General features: G+C 52.0%; 5 protein-coding genes across 5 annotated transcripts; 2 read left to right on the top strand and 3 right to left on the bottom strand.

Moving 5' to 3' along the window:
* Positions 1-498: 498 nt before the first annotated feature.
* N7539_007361 (uncharacterized protein) lies at positions 499-3320 on the bottom strand (the record flags this gene model as incomplete). The annotated part of the gene is made up of 3 exons (XM_056936962.1): positions 499-1505; positions 1569-3039; positions 3084-3320. 3 exons carry the CDS (start codon positions 3318-3320, stop codon positions 499-501), a joined length of 2715 nt encoding a protein of 904 aa, XP_056787761.1.
* Positions 3321-6737: 3417 nt separating this feature from the next.
* On the top strand, positions 6738-8145 carry N7539_007360 (uncharacterized protein; the record flags this gene model as incomplete). Its single annotated transcript, XM_056936961.1, has 2 exons — positions 6738-7328; positions 7381-8145. 2 exons carry the CDS (start codon positions 6738-6740, stop codon positions 8143-8145), a joined length of 1356 nt encoding a protein of 451 aa, XP_056787760.1.
* Positions 8146-8379: 234 nt separating this feature from the next.
* N7539_007359 (putative MFS transporter) lies at positions 8380-10482 on the bottom strand (the record flags this gene model as incomplete). The annotated part of the gene is made up of 7 exons (XM_056936960.1): positions 8380-8450; positions 8516-8683; positions 8754-9162; positions 9240-9698; positions 9758-10147; positions 10227-10363; positions 10440-10482. The coding sequence occupies 7 exons, from the start codon at positions 10480-10482 to the stop codon at positions 8380-8382; spliced, it is 1677 nt and encodes a 558-aa protein (XP_056787759.1).
* A 3962-nt stretch (positions 10483-14444) lies between these two features.
* On the top strand, positions 14445-15184 carry N7539_007358 (CFEM domain-containing protein; the record flags this gene model as incomplete). The annotated part of the gene is made up of 3 exons (XM_056936959.1): positions 14445-14528; positions 14612-14741; positions 14823-15184. The coding sequence occupies 3 exons, from the start codon at positions 14445-14447 to the stop codon at positions 15182-15184; spliced, it is 576 nt and encodes a 191-aa protein (XP_056787758.1).
* Positions 15185-15425: 241 nt separating this feature from the next.
* N7539_007357 (uncharacterized protein) lies at positions 15426-16251 on the bottom strand (the record flags this gene model as incomplete). The annotated part of the gene is made up of 3 exons (XM_056936958.1): positions 15426-15503; positions 15610-16032; positions 16114-16251. 3 exons carry the CDS (start codon positions 16249-16251, stop codon positions 15426-15428), a joined length of 639 nt encoding a protein of 212 aa, XP_056787757.1.
* Positions 16252-16331: the final 80 nt, after the last annotated feature.

Genomic DNA, 16331 nt, shown 5'->3' with positions numbered 1-16331 from the left:
ATCGCATCAGAATAGCGAGGTCCGGTCTATGCCTCTTATGGACGGCGGACTCACATGAGATGCACCTTATGCTTTTGGGCATAGAGGTACTAGTATGCAGTTCTCGCCGGCTTACGGGCTTTGAAGTCGAGGGAGGATTTTGATAATATAAGTGTGAACAGAATTCATCAAATAAAGTTCCTTGTGAAATCATAGTAATTAATCAAGATATTATTAGAGATCCGTGTGCGATCAAGAGGAACATCAACATGAACATCAACTGCGTAAATCAAAGTTCATCAAACCGGGCCCAAAAATCATTCCTCCAATCCATGCGCCCTGCACAAACAATCCATCCGCGAACATGAGAGCGCGTATAAATCACAAGTATTCGAACAAAGGCCTCCAAGGAAAGATGAATAAAAAAGCGCAGAGGAAGATGGAAATCGTACAAAAGAACAGAAAATCAAAGTACGGAAAGAACGGGCCGTCATCAAAACTGTTATGTCATGAGTAGATCTAAAGATCTTCGGAAAATCGAGACTCTCGGTGACTGTGAGAATCACTCAAGACTGGAGGCACGGGTAGACCCTGTCCGGCAGCACTGTCGCGGAGGTTCTGTAAATCAGCATTGTACTCGCCATTGCCATCATCACGCTTGTTAAGAGAACCGTTCGTCTTGCCATCCTGAGAGCCCCGAGTGAGGGTGTTCTTTAAGCTCTGGCGAAAGCGAGACTTTTTGGCTGCAGTACCATTCTTGCCATTTTGATCGATTTCCTCTGTAGATGACAGTCCCTCTCCACCTTGCTCCGTCGCCAGGTGTTCATCACCGACAGACTGAGACCGGGGGATGCCAGCACTGGTCTCGAATCTTCCGGCCAGGGCGGCACCACCGCTGAATCCAGCCTCCCCATCTGAGCTATACTCTGGTCCGGGCTGGTGAGGGTAAAGAGGCTGGGGCTCGCTTGTACGACGCAACAACCTGTCGCGGAACCAGGTCTTCAGCTTGGAATCCGCGCGAGGGCTGGCGACGGGCTGCGATTCTTGCGCAGAAGATGAGCCCCCAGTAGCCGCGGCATCTCGCAACTGGGAATGACCAGGCTGAGCACCACCCGGGCTAAGATCAGCGGGCCCATGTGAGATGCTAACAGGAGGTGAGATGGGGGCGGCGTTGTCAACCTTTGTGCGAGACGCGTCAGGGCTTGGGGCAACGGGCTCGGTTATAGTCACTGGCTCATTTGACGTGACAGGCTCTAGAGAACCGACAGTATTGTCGACTGCAGCATAGGGCGTGGTTTCGTGGTCTAAAACCTGCCCTCCGCGTTCAGAGGCAACAGACTCCCGTCGGTACAAGTCATCTTCGTCCGCTGGGCTTGCTGCAGCTTCATTCTGACCGTTCATGTCGTCGTCACCTGCATAGTCCTCTGTCTGCTGCTGCTGCTGCTGCTGCTGCTGCTGCTGCTGCTTGCTCTTCCTCTTCCACATGAAGAGCTTCAGACCTTTGCTCCCGCGTTTCTCGTTATTTGCTGTTCATCGAAAGGTCAGCACGCCGTTGAAATGCATCAAATTCAGGTGACCTAACCACTCACCCCTGTCAAAGTCTTGTTTCTGAGCACGAGTCAGACTGGCCTCACGTTGACGCTGGAGGTTGGCCTGTCGCTGCCTCTCCTCGGCGTCGAGACGACGTTCCAATTCATCTGCTCGCCTACGCTCAGCCTGATCTGTCATCTCATCGAAAGTGGGTTGCAGGCGGGATCGTGCAAGGGCTTCGACATCAGCCATGTCCATGTACCGCGAAGACCCGATGTTGACCTGCTCGGTCGGGTGACGCTGCGACTCCGCTGCCTCGGCCTCTTGACGAACACGCTCCTGTGCGACCTCGTCCCACTGCCTCTGGGTGGCAGGCGGTGCGCGGCCGGTATCAGCCTGTATTTGCATATCCATATTCCGCATTCGCGCATCGACATTCCGACGTGCTGCCTCCATCAGCGAGTCCCGGTCCTTCTGTCGACCCTCGTCCACCTCGTTGAGTTTGTTTCGCAAACTGAACATCTGGTTGCGAATTTGGCGTGACTGTTCAGCGTCCACCTGCTGTGCATCTGCGTCACTTGTAGCTCTCTTTCGTCGAGAACCCAGCAGCGAGCGCGATTGAGTCTGAGGTGCGGTTCCGTAGTACTGTTGCATATCCGCGTGCTCGTCACGCATTCTCGCCAGCTTCTCGGCAGCGCGTCGTTGCGCTTCCTCCTGCAGATTGACCGCCTGTCTGCCGGTCGTTCCATGGGTGCCGCTGACGCTCTTCGATGCTCTCAGTTGATTGTGTCCATTTCGAGCGGCAGCAAGCGCCGGACTCATGTCTTTGGTCTCGCCAGTTGGTCCGGTCAAGTCATACATGTCCCGCGCCATCACTAACGCTGCTGCGTGCAGTGAGTTTCTGCGGTTGCGATCCTGAGACTCCAGGTCGACCGAGGGCGTGGAGGTGACTTGACGGGCGTTCAGGTTCGCATGCTTGATCCGGCTCGCTTCCATAGCCTTGTCAAGATGATCCAGCGGATCTTCGTTCTCCGGTCTGGTGCGGTGGGAGGCTTCGGCTGCCGAAAGCGCCCAATTCGAGTCTGAGCCGATGTTCGGTTCACTGGGTGCTGAATCTGCCCGCTGGCGTTGTCGAGCACCGAATGCGCCCGTTGCGGCGTGGCGTGCTTTAGTTTGGAGATCATTCGCCCCGGTATTTTCTGGCTTCAGAGGAGACTGCTGGCCTGACGACCGAACAGCAGCAGCTCTTTGTTCTCGCACTGCCAGGGTAGCTGCCTCGAGACCCCAGGCACTGACCCCCGTGTTGGGCACGAGGCTCTCGGGGGAGGGGACATCTTTTGCATGATATGCTGCCTTTTCGGCGTCGGCGAGTCTGCCCGGGCGCCAGAGTTCAAAAGGTTTCTGGTTGGCATGCGCAAGGGCGGAGGCCGCTGAGGCGTGACTCAAATCACGGGTCGCGCGGGTCGCTGGAGTATCTATAGACATCGGAAGGTTTGATGAGCATGCCAAGTCATACAGCCAGATCTCTTGCTGGTCGATGCAGGGAGATGCTTGTCATCGGGGGGTCAACTTACTCCACGACTGAGATTCGGCGGCAGGGGCCTCTCGTGGACGGCTTGCGCCGAGGCTGCGTCGCATAGAGTGCAGCGGTCGCAGCTATAGTAGGCAAGCCTCATCATGTTAGCCATGGGCACTTTTGCGCTTGAAGTGTGGGCGTTCTTGTCGCACGATCCACCAGCAGATTGGAGCTTACCGTCGTCGGCTAGCCGACCCGACCGGGGGCCCGCAGGCATTTGCTGCGCCGTTGCCATTCCGGAAGATTGTGCAGATACTCGGAGGACAGACCGATCAGTCTCTACTCCGTAAAGCAGTGGGTTGTATGTCTTTTCTCGATCTTTGTGAGCTGCTGCGTTTCACCGTCCTGGAAAAGGTCAATGAGGAAGGGAGGGAGAGGGGTTTCGTGGTAAATGGTGGACATGGGATGGAAGGCCGGAAGCTTCGCTAGGCGTGACGTCGTGGGCTGCGGAGGGTTCGAGAGCCCAAGTGTCGGACGCATTGCATCATTGGCAGCGAGCCCAAATCGATCGATGAATCAATGAGTTCCGGGCGTAGGCGTATGCGGGGGAAGGCGCACGGGTCCTGGTTGGGGGTACGCTGGGTACTTACTTTGGGAGCGGGCCAGTATGGGGCAGTGAGTACCTTTGGGTACTCGGGCGGATCCGCGCTGGGAGTATTCGGTACCACTACAGCGCACTAGTTCGTCAAGGTTTCGACAATCATCACTCAGACGATCTTCGAGGTCATTCGAATCACAATTCGATGCTCCTACTCGGTCAAAGTTTTGAGATGCTCTGACTGAGAAAGTTTGTATGGAAAAATATCACGGGTCAATGGTCATCCAAGCCGATTTACAGGGACTCGGTATAACCAGCCTGTTGAACAGAGTGTGTTCTTTTCTTGCCCGCTTCCGGAAGACTCGAGCGCGGTCGGTTCAGAGGTCAGCACCAGGCAAGGCCCAGCAGGTAGTGATACTACTACTACTACTACTACTACTACTACTACTCTACCTCTGACACAGTAGGTAGTAGGTACTGACCGCAGTCAGTAGTAGCGTAGTCACCAATTCTTCGACTTGAAAAGTACTCCCCCTACCACGGCGACAGAGTGCTCTCTGTCCTGCGCATCCGTCGTAGGCAGTTGTAGTAGTGACGTGGGGACTCATGACGAGATCTCATTCGATCTTATTTGATCTCAACTTTTCTAAATGCTACTTTCCCAAGTTCCCTCTCCTCGAATCTCTCCACTGAAAGAGAGAGCAGCATCACGAATCAGCTCGCAGGGCTGGCCACACTGGTGAAAGGCTTAAAAAGCGAGTGTGGCTTGAAACTTGGCCGGTTCGAGCTAAGAAGCGAGCGCATGGTTACGTTCTTCTGGTCTCAGCTCGAGTGCAGAGTGGACCCCGAGTGACGATCATGTTCGTCGCCCGCTCTGCTCGGCTTTCATCATTAGTTTGATGGATTTCCATCTTGTCTCGACAATACTACGCAAGGGAATGATGGAATATTCGGCTTCTCTGGAGCGGATCTGTAAAACTCATCCGACTCAAAGTCCAAATTTTCTGGAATGGTGGCTTCGGACGTGATCCTTCTCGTGAACGTATGTAATGACAATGGATCACCCACCTACCACTGAAAATCATGATCCAACCTCCGTGCGCATCCAACAACTTCTTGGAGCAAATTCATTAAATCTAATGATCCATCGACCGGCTGGTCCGAGCTAAGGATTTGATGACCGATCGTGAAGGGATCCGGAATCCGAAGAGGAAAGCTCTGAAAGAGGAAGCAGGCGTGCTCCCTTCATGTACAGGTAGTAATACCTGCTGTCCGCCTCAGCTGGGCCACCGGCTGAGGTCCAGCTACCCACCTGGCTGCAGACCGCCCGTTTGAATAATGGGCAAGTCAATGGGGATACGACTGTAGTTCCAGGTATGAATCAGTGTAGGCCTGTGGAGTTGGCCCCGATGATTGGAACGAGCACCTGCACGGCCTCATTATACCCTAATTCAAGGAATCCTCACTTGAATTCTTTCGATATGGCATCGATTTGTAGGACGAGGACTCTACTGGAGTAGGTAGGAAACCCGACGAGACGTGTGGACCGCTCACTCGCTGCAGAGAGAACCTACGATAGGTAATGAACTCGAATTCGTTGTCTGACCACGCTCAACACCTTTGGTGCAGGTACATTTACCGTGCAAGCAGGAGTCACCGCGGCGCTGGTGCTGGCTTATCCCTTCAATGCCCAGTACCTCCTTGCTTATTTATGATTATGATTAGCTGGGCAATCACTAATCTATTTCTGATATACGACTGCACATTGTACCTAGAGCTACTTACCTGGTACTTTACACTTGATGATCTCAAAGTTAGGTAGAGTTGCCAAGCTATCCATAACTGGAATTGACTTGTGGAACCCATGTCAATCATTCAGTCATGGAGAGCACTACCCCCTTCCCGCCCGTCGCATGCCCAATGCAATACTGTAGGTGGTATACTACGGCTGTCAGTGTCACTTTCACCTGGTCCTGAGCAGCATTGTTCACGGGTACTAGTCGAATATCAATATATGTCGAGTTCCGGTGATTAGAACAGACCATGTTGTAGTCTTGGCATATTGTGCCACATGCTGACAAACATCCTCATCTCCTATGTACTTCTTTAGTAGATAGTCTGGAGTCTAGACATGTCCAGGAAATCTCTTATCTACAAAGCTCGTCAATCATCGGGCCACATCAATGCGTTATACCTTTGATGAGCATAGCAGTCACCGCACAGAAGATAGTCATGTGAATTGTCTTGAACTGCCAGACTATGACTTTAGCCACAGTGCCTGCGAGGTACCCCGTGGGGAAACAAGAGAGACACGACCCACAAGTCTTCGAGATCTGGGGGTGTCCTGGAGGTCCTTTCTTCACCGACGACAAGTACATTTAGACCTCACGAGCCTGACAGAATTCTCGAGACAAAAGTTGTAATTGAGCATATCCCTCGTCATCGCCGTCCAGTCACTGGGCCCAACTCATAGGCCGAAAGCCGGACACCAATCCAAAGGACATAATGGGGTTCGCCCGGTACCATGGCTGAGCCCGTCTATGGATGCCTACAGTACTTGTTCCAGCCTCTTGAAGCATATAGGAGTATCTGCATGGAACTCAGGCTTAGCTATAGGTCAATTCAATCATGACACTGAAACACCCAAGCGACTATAGTGATATAGTCAACTCCAGCACGACTAGCCAATGGCTGGCATGTTCAACACAGTGGGCCTCCAGCAGGTCTTGTCCGAGCGCACGGAATCGACAAACACAAACCGCCAAACCAGATATGACCACATGGTCCCGGGAAAGTCGACGTACCCGAAGCTGACGGGCCAGTCAGTCCCGAGCTCCAAATCAAAATAGCCTGAGAGGCCGCCTCTAAGACGAGCGGCAGTCAACCCACGCGAGGGCCAGTGCGCATAGCATGACGTTTTGAGGAAGGGACCGTGACCATGCACAAAAGCTTGGCGAGGCTGTTTAACGATCCTCGTCAACGGGTTTTCTCCTTCACTTTCAATCTTTTTCAATCATTTCCTTGCTCTTGACTTTCTGTGCTCTTGAGTTTTCATGGACAACAACTATATGAATTGCAACTTCAAAAATCGACCTGCCACTCCGTCACCCATCAATGTCCCGCAATAAGCATTTCTCACCGGATCGGGAACCTCTCTCGCATCATCAACATCATCGTTCCATGTCAGATCCCACGCTCCAACCACACCATGTATCAGGCCCATTTGCCCTCCTGAATCCCACCTCGGCGTACTATACACCAAATACAAAAGTCGATCATCCCAGTCTTCACTCGCACGAAGCGTCTCAAGCCAAAACCAACCAGGAAAAACAAGAAGACGCGCACTCGCCCACCAACACACCTCCCCCGACCCAGGCTGTCGAGCATATTTGGCGCTCGCGCGATAATCGCAAAGGGAGACACGCGATCCGTATCGATTACAATGCTCCGCCAACAGACACCGCGCTCATCGCGCCACATCCCACGACGACAGCCAAGGCCATTGCCCAGGGCATTCTTCGCATGTTCACGCGTGCGCCCGTCTGGGATGTCTCGTGGCTTGTCGCATTCACCTTTGTTGTCGGCTCGATCATCTGGATTGTGAATGCGTTTTTCGTCTGGCTGCCGCTTGTTGATCCGTCGACGGAGTTCTCGGGAGAGGTTTCGAGTGGGGGGAGGGATCACGGGATTCATCGGTGCGACGGTGTTTGAGTTCGGCAGCGTGCTGCTCTTGCTTGAGGCTGTGAATGATAATCAGACGGGTTGTTTTGGATGGGCTTTGGAAAAGGAACTGGGTAAAGTCCATGGGGATGGCGATGCGTCTCGACCGGTGACGAGGTTAGAACCGCGGATCGAGGAGTGCACACATCACCACATCAACCGGCGGAATCTCGTTGGACAGGGATTGAAGAGAACAGCCTCTGATCCCCATCACCATCACCATCACCATCATCATGACTCATTGGATTTCTCCAACGGCTACACGACGACATCCTCGTCCGGAAGCAAGTCCTTTCGCTGGCTCCCGTCCTGGGACGAGCTAAAATCACACTACATCCATGAACTTGGCTTTCTCGCCTCGCTGATCCAATTCCTCGCCGCGACAATCTTCTGGATTGCCGGGTTCACGGGTCTTCCGGGGATAAACAACCATCTCAGCCAGCCCGTGGCGAACGGCGTATACTGGGTGCCGCAGATCGTCGGCGGTGCAGGATTCATCGCCAGTGGATTACTGTTCACGCTGGAGACTCAAGAGAAGTGGTACAAGCCGGCGTTCCATGTGCTCGGCTGGCACGTCGGGGCGTGGAACTTTGTTGGTGGGATTGGCTTCACGCTGTGTGGTGCTCTGGGCCCCGCGAGTAGTAGTCACTCGGGGGTGGAATATCAGACAACGCTGGCGACGTTTTGGGGGTCGTGGGCTTTTATGGTCGGATCGACGTTGCAGTGGTATGAGAGTTTGCAGAAGTATCCTGTGGAAAGGAAACGTGGGACTAGAGGGTCAGCTACGGACAGCAAGGTGTAAAGCTCGGAGGGCTGCAGGTGGAATGGACCAGCGCTATGGTTGGGTCTGGATTGGCACCTAGCGACGTTTCACTTGTGATGCGGAATAGACGGTGGCCATGTACAGTCTGGGAGAAAGGGTGTAATGTATGCATGTGGTCAGTAGGACAATGTCGTATAAGAAAACATTATTGCTTTTTACTATTCGAGGATGAACCATAATTAGACAAGCCAAACAGCGACCTTCCTCCTGCCATCAACGAAGACGACACATCTCCAGAATGTCATGACGCGCAAAGAAAGCGCGGTTCCACTTGCCAAAGACATCTATCAAGCGTGAGATGTGGTTAGCCATGAAGGTCGAGAGCATCAACTGGGAGCGAACCACTTACACATTGGAATACTTAGGCAGCAGATCCCCACCTGGATGCTGCCAAGGATGATCATGGTGTGTTTCGATCCTCCACGAGCCATCCAGTCATAAGCATAGAACGTCAGCACAAAGCTGAACATGTTCTTGAAGATGAGGAGACAGGTGAATGCCTCAATAGCGATTTCACCTGGAAAGTATTTGATCATCGTCAGCATTTCAACCTCAAGGATCATTTCTATTGTCAGGGATTGACGTACGATGAGCGTCCACAATATAGAGAGATGCGGCCACTGCTCCAATGACCATGCCGATGATCAGGAGTGCGAAGAAAACATCGGGCACGACCCAATGATATTTCGTCGTGTCACTGGCTGTGAATCCAAACCCATACAGCCCCATGCACGCGAAGATCAATTGGAAAACAACCAGCACAATGCGGAACTCGGGCTCGTATCGCCCGTGGTTGAGTTTCACCATGGACTTGGTAATCAGATCAGTCAGAAGACCTGCAAGTATGAGGCCGATGAGAGAGCCGATGAAGGCACCGCTGTACAGATAACCGACCTGGTCCACGTGGAACCAGAGTGGTGGACCTTGGAAGACAAGCGCAAGAACCACACCAATCAATACCGTCCAGCCGATAACCACACCTTGAATCAGGCACGCCTGTTACTGATCATTAGTAACTTTGCACCTTGAAACGGATTCAGGACCAATGTATGTCCCGAGCTGTGGTCACTCACCCATAGAATTCCGGGGTGGAAAAACAGCGGAAACGGTCGAAGAAGGAGCTTCCAGAAACTCTCATCCGTTTTTCGTCCGGTGAAGGGTCGAAGGGACCGCAGGAATGAGTCCTTAGGAGGGATAGGAGTCGTGTTGACTTTGGTGTTCTTCGTGCTGGGATCAGCTGACAACTCAGGGTCGAGGGTTTTCGGTTCATTGCGCAGCGCCAGATTGGATTCCGTCGATGCTCCCCTGATTGAATCGCGCTTGAGATCAATGTTCAAATAATCCGGCCGGCGGTACGCTGTCTCGGGAACGAAGAAAATCATCAGCGGCAATGATGCCGCCAAAAAGATGGCGACGAAGTAGAAGGACCACTCCCAGCCGATCGTCGCCGTCATTTTTCCAACAATGACGGGCGTCAGAAACGCAGCGCCAAAGAGTGCGACGTTGGAGACGGCCATCCGCTTGCCACGTTCCTAGAAGATTGCTGATTAGGACCGGGTCGCTCTCACAATCGTTGAGTGCTTCTTCTTACATGGACAAAGTAAAGGTCTCCGACACAGGCATTGACGAGCCCCTCGAAGGGCGCCAGAGCCACGCCTTGGAAAATCCGAGCCCATAGCAAACTTCCATGATTGCTGCCACTGGCGCCGGCCCATACACAGCTGGCAATCATCAAGACATGGCCGAGAAGGAACAGATGGCGTTTGCCCCAGACCCGCGCAGTGGGCACGATGAGGATTCCGGCGACACCAACACCACACAGGTGGTATCCTGTGAGTAACGCAGCGTCGACGTAGGTGATATGCTGGATAGCTGCAATATGGACAGTGTTTGCGGCCAAGATGGAGCTCAGGGTGGTGCATAGGACTGTCACGAAGGAAAGGATGGCGAGGATCATGTCACGCCTCCATAAGGGCCAGTTCTAGCCATCAGCGATCGCAGGGTTAGCCAGTGGAACCATCTTTGGAGCAAGCATACATCTCCCGTCAGGGCCGACTCACCAAAGGGTCATTGGGGTCATCGCTCGGCTGGGGCACGAGAATCGTGGGCTCTTTGGTCGTGAGATCATGTTTCAAGCTTGAGAGATCAACATCGCTTCTGAACGAGGTATCATCGCGTTCGTAGATGTCGGAGGTACCTGGGTGGTCACGCAAGAAGCCAAAAATGTCAGCGAGACTCGAACGCCGAATGGGGCTCATGGACGAGGTCCTCACCGGGCACATGGGCGTCCTTTACGTCTAATACCCCAAGACCCATTGTCACGTAATGTCTCCCCGAGACACTTGGGAATGGCTCGAGGCCAGTGTGAGAGGTCTAGATGATTATTGCGAGAATGTGAAATTCATGCAAGTCGAGAGGGGGACTAAGAATTGATCGGGCGGAGCCCAAGAGCTCAGGAGCTCATGGCCGGGTTCTTGACAATTCAGGTGACCCAGACGGAGAACTTTGCTTACGCAGGCGGGTTTGAGACATCCAGGTGATCTTTCCACTACTTTACTACAGTACGAAGAAAGCTTGTTGTCCAGCACACTTAACTAATTATCATTCCCTGGGCATTGCAGGTATTAGGTCGCCTGTCGCCTAACCCTCACCAGCAATGCGATTAGATCGGGTCCGTTCAAGTCCAAGCCCGCTAGGCCGGGCTGATCATTGTCGTTTTCTGCATAGCCTGGCTGATCCCTCCAGACCGAGCGCTGGTTGAGATATGTGCTGCTCGGCTTCCTGGTCTTTGCCCCCCTCGCCCGTGCCTGCACTTTGACATGTGCTGGACTGGTCTTTCAATAATCCATGAAGGATCCCGTCTGCGCCCGCCGGATTGGCGGAGGCATGTAGATTCGGGGTACCCTTCATCACCACACTTACTACAACTATACGGAAAGGTACAGACACCATGTGATCACATTCGGGATGGCTGCATCTCCAGGGGGTGGATAGAAGATCGACATTCCACTGATTCCAGTGATTGCACCAGGTAGTACTTCTGTGCGACCCTCCCGTTAGCTTGGAGTAATTTCTCGCCATCATCGATCAATGATTGATGATCATCCATCCCAGGATTTGGTAGACTTTGCGCTATGTCACAGGATCAACTGACCAAGTGTGTTCTGGATCGTCTGTCTTGGTAGCACACTCCAGGCGAATACCACCAACCCCCTGGAGAGTTGAAAAGGTGTCCCCATAGAGGCTATATGGATTGTGGTTTGAAGGCCGTCCAGGCCCTCATGAACCTTGAGCTGAGCGGTTCTCCTGTCGCTCTGACTTGACGACTCTGCGCACCCAGTTCCTCTTTTCCAACCTTTTGAGCTGGTGGAGTCCTGCACGCTGCCGTGCACTGGCCGTATTCAGCCGTACTCGGCCATCGATGAGTCGAAGCCTGAATGATCTACTAGTAATAGTCGCCCTCTACTCGCCAATCGCTTCTGCTCACCATGATCATCTAGTACAGTAGTGAGTAGTGAAGTCATCCGGGTGTTGTATTACGTATCTGGCCATCTCTCCTGCTTATTTCTTAGGGGTGAGATTGATGCAACAGCTTCTCCAAAGGGAAGGTGCTCTCTAGTTGACCAGTCGATGACTCGACGAGTTCCAACTATCGCTCATATCTGGGTATCTTGCGGTGGCCATATGCTTTCTAGTGATATATGAATACTGGAAACTCAGACTACTGAATAGTGAATAGTCTATTAGGTATATGGTCAAACGGTTACTCATTGCCGGTCGACCCATGAGCCTAGTGGGGGGACTGGAGAGGCCGAGGAGGCCACAGAATCACGGGACAGTGGGTATACGCAAAGCCTCGGCAACACTGCTGTAGTCGTATGCGAACCCTTTTTGAGTTGACACGAAATTGTGTTTTCGTCGGCTCCAGGAGCTTTGGATTGGAGAAGGCTGAGGTCTCCTGCGAGAGTCCAGAGTCTCCACATCTGGGGAAGGTTCAGCCATCGGTAAGGCTATCTTCTTCGGTACCATTTATGATTCGTCAATGGCGGCGATAGAGACTCGGATCCTGCTGGTTCGAGTGTATATCCCTGCCGCTGCTGATCGGCCGTGGTCATAGTGGCGGAGTAAAGCGATCGATATTGGCACGACCTCCAAACCCTGGGTCCCTCATCCTTCCCGCGCAGCACAATAAGCTGGACAAATGTTGTCCCTACCGTGTCAAAGAGCCTTGACAGTAGTGAATTCCTACGAGCATTAGTGGCTAAGTAAGTAGGTAACTAGACAGTCTACTTACCAAGTTACTACTAGTACTACGTTGGATTTTCGACACAATCACTCTGCAAAAACAGTCTACATTGGAAACATCTCCAACGCACCGTGATCTGCAGTAAAGTTCTGACGATAACCTAAGGTACCTCAGGATTTCAGTAGGTATGTATATCCACACCCTGGTGCTAGATTCCTCCACAGTCGACAATATTACCACCACTCTTCAACACCTTGCCTATATGTTAATCAAACGTATAAGGCTCTTCTGCAGGATTCAAACGATCAAGATCTAAAAGGATCCACTTAATTACCACACGGACTACTACTAAGACCGATAAGCCGGTACCTTCTTGTCTCAGTTATGCAGGATCACTTAGTTACTAACTTACTAGTAGTAGCCTAGTAGGTAGCTTTCCCCACTAGCGGGACCCATAACGCAAGAATAGGAAAGGTCTCAATTTTATGACTATCAGACGGCGGGAACATCTATCGGTGGTCCCCCATCTTATTACAATATTTAGATTGAGGTGAGAAAGTGTCGCTCTACGAGATGTGTCAAGCGTCGCAATGATGATTATTATAGCGAGTTGGAATTGGAAGCTGGAGATGTTTGCCACGTTAAGAAAGGCGACAGGCTAGTATATTTGGTTTAACACTTTGTCGGCATTCTCGCGAAACAGCGTATTGCTTCAGAGTGGATGCTTGATCCTACTAGACCAGACACGGCTGGTGGCCAGGAAGCATCTGGAATAGACAAAATCACAAAAGAGCCTCTGATCGACAGTGATGACTTATGTCTGTTATTAGCCATCATCTGGATATCCTGACGGCCCAGATCCTCTATTGATGAAGAAGTCTTATCTGATGCCGACCTCAGGTACCGGCAACGAGCTGTTCAAATTTGAGGGATGCAGCCATGTACTAGAAGAGACATAATATCAAAGAATTCCGACCATGATACTGTTGGTGGCGGTGCACACAGTGGTATTGTACTACTAAGCGCCAAGACCCGTGATAGGCATTCATTGATACCTAATGAGTCACTGTACATAGGGTCATACAGCTCGTTCATGTGCAGTATAAGTGCAGTGAGTGTGTTGTGGAGTATGGACTGTGCAACTGCACTGACTGCACTGACTGCAGTACTGCACCAGTGCTTCCAGTATAGTTATACTACGCAGCACACACTCACTTAGTATCATTATACTATCTATCTATTTAACACACCCATGAAGTAGACACCTCCTCCTCTCTCCCGCGGACTCAGGTACTCCAACATCTACAAATAATACCCAATCTTGTGACTTCGATAGCGTGGGGTCTCAGGTTGGCACTATGTTTCATCGCCTACTTCGTTCCAGGCTCCACCGGTGCGATGAGCTGGTATCCGGATTCTGGATCCGTTAGACTTTATAATTGGCGAAGGGGTGGAGGATGGTGGAGATGCGCAAACTGTGTTGGCTAAAGACCACGACCTAGACAGGTTTACAGCCACAAGACACCTTGGAGAATAGATGTCCAGAATTGCCACAGTAGTCCCATGAGTCCAGGCCCAGATCTTACAATACGGCATTTACCAGCAGTGCCGAACTTTGGATGTCCCAATGATCATTTGGTTCCATTCCAAGGGAGCTGAGGTGAACGGAATCTCCATAATAAAGTCAAATAATAATCACAATCGACAGCGGCAATAGCTCGATGTATGCTATAGAGGCGTCAACTCAGGCTTCAAGCCCCTTAGTCCGCGGGTCTTCGAGACCCTCACTTGCTTGGGCCTGGATCGTCTGGTGTACAGTGCTCGTTGTGTACCCTCTTTCCCATCGTCGGATCTTCTGTTTAAAAAGGGTGGGGAGGGCTGTTCGCGCCTGCCTTACTCTCTCTCTCTCTCATTCCACATCCTTTAGTGTTTACTTGTCTTGTCCCGCTCTTTACTCTTCATCTTCTTCATCTTCTTCCTTCAATCACTTCAACTTCTTTCTTCAAAGAAATAATCACCTTTTCACACCACAATGAAGTTCACTCACTTCACTCTTGCTGCCGCTCTGCTGGCCACCGTCTCTGCTCAGGGTCTCGACTCTCTGCCTAGCTGCTCCGTAAGAATGCTCTCCCCTCGCTGGAAGACACACTCTTCCAGTTCCCAGACGACACAGCATCACTGACACCTGAGACTTGCCAGAAATCTTGCGCCAACAATGCCATCCCCGCCAGCTGCGGTCTCGACATCAAGTGCATCTGCGCTGACAAGTCCTTCCTGAGCAACATTGCCTGCTGTGTCGCCAACAAGTGCTCCCAGGCTGACCAGGAGAGTAAGCAATGTTCCATCCACCCGACTTTTACAACACCCGCGCGAGCGAGGAGCTGACCCCTTCTCTTCTTACTCTTTTTAGCCACCCTCAAGATTGCCCGCGGTATCTGTGCCAGTGGTGGTGTCACCGACCTCCCCACTGCCATCTCTTGCTCAGCCACCTCCTCCGGCACCATGACTGCCACCTCCACCGGTACCATGACCGGTACCTCCTCCATGACTATGACTGGCAGCGCCATGTCTTCCGCTGCTTCCAGCATGAGCTCCGCCGCCTCTTCTGCCTCGTCTGTCGCGGCTTCCCTGTCCTCGGCTGCCTCTTCCGCCGCCTCCTCTGCTTCTTCTGTTGCGGCTCTCCCCACCAATGCTGCTGTCCTTGGTCAGACCCGTGACACCTCTTTGATTGCTGCTGCCGGTGCTGCTGCCGCCTTCGCCATGTTGGTTTAAGTTTCACCACCCGGGCACAACTTGCTGCAGTGCAGTTGCCGATGTGGAAGATAATGCTAAGGCATGACGGTTTGGAGGTTGTCATTGACGGGCGTTCTATCCATGTAACTATTAGGTCAGAGTTCAAAAAGCTCTTCTGCAACAAGGAAGAATGCAAACTCTATTATTATTCTATTTTTTTTGGATCACTCAGAAGTCCCGAAAAGACCATGTAAGCTCTCTATATAGATAGATGCATGCTCTAGTTAGCCTCCTCTCGCGCATCCTCTAGCATTTTGGACAATCTTTGCTGACGCTCCTCGCGGCACGTGAAGAACACCTAAAAAGACATGAGGTTAGCTATCTCATCCTGACTCGTCAATAAGCCGAATGGGCGAAGACAATGCCCAAGCACCAGACCATCCACCGGCACAGAAACCACATACCCAGAACCACACCATCATCTCCATAAACGCAAAAGTAAAGACCACGCGGGTCTTCAACTGCGCCAAGCCCGTAGGTGCCGCCTTGGAAGCATATGTCGAATCGACCAAGTTTCCTCGAGCCTGATAGATATAGAAAGACAGAGCGCCGTAGAGCGCGAATCGAACCGCGGAGACAGCAATCCAAATGTTCCAATACATCGTCAATGACTTGGTGATATACTCGGGCAATCGCGCCAAAGCTTGCAGATCCTCGGCTGGGAGGTTGGAGTTACGCAGAGGTCGAATGTAAGGCAGGGCATCGTTCAACGCTTCGTGGAAGGGCAGACTTGTGAGAAGGACGAGGTCGACTGCAGCGGCGGTGAAGAGGAGGATGGAGCAAATCACGTAGGGTGAGGTCGTTGGGTTTGTGGATGGGGGGAAATCCTGTATGTCGGTGGAATTGAGTCGTGAATTAGTTCGGTTGAGTTTTTGAGTTGGGCTTCTAGGAAGGTGGGATATGCGTACAATTCGGAGGGCCTCGCCCATCATAAAGACAATGTCGGAGTCGGTGATGGTGGCGGGATTCTTGAGCAGATAACCGGCAATTACCACCAGGAACACCGCATGTGCCTGGATCAGAGTTTTGGACGAAAGGAGCGGCATGGTTTCGGGGAATCGGTAGGGAGTCTCTGGTGAAGAGAGATGTTGATGAGGAAAAAAAAATGATCACTACTTTGAATTCT

The sequence above is a fragment of the Penicillium diatomitis genome (assembly GCF_028827545.1).
Source record: "Penicillium diatomitis strain IBT 30728 chromosome Unknown utg000010l_segment0_segment0, whole genome shotgun sequence".
NCBI classification, from domain to species: Eukaryota; Fungi; Ascomycota; class Eurotiomycetes; order Eurotiales; family Aspergillaceae; genus Penicillium; species Penicillium diatomitis.
The sequence above is the reverse complement of the archived record's forward strand: the minus strand, read 5'-3'. Positions and strand labels throughout refer to the sequence as shown.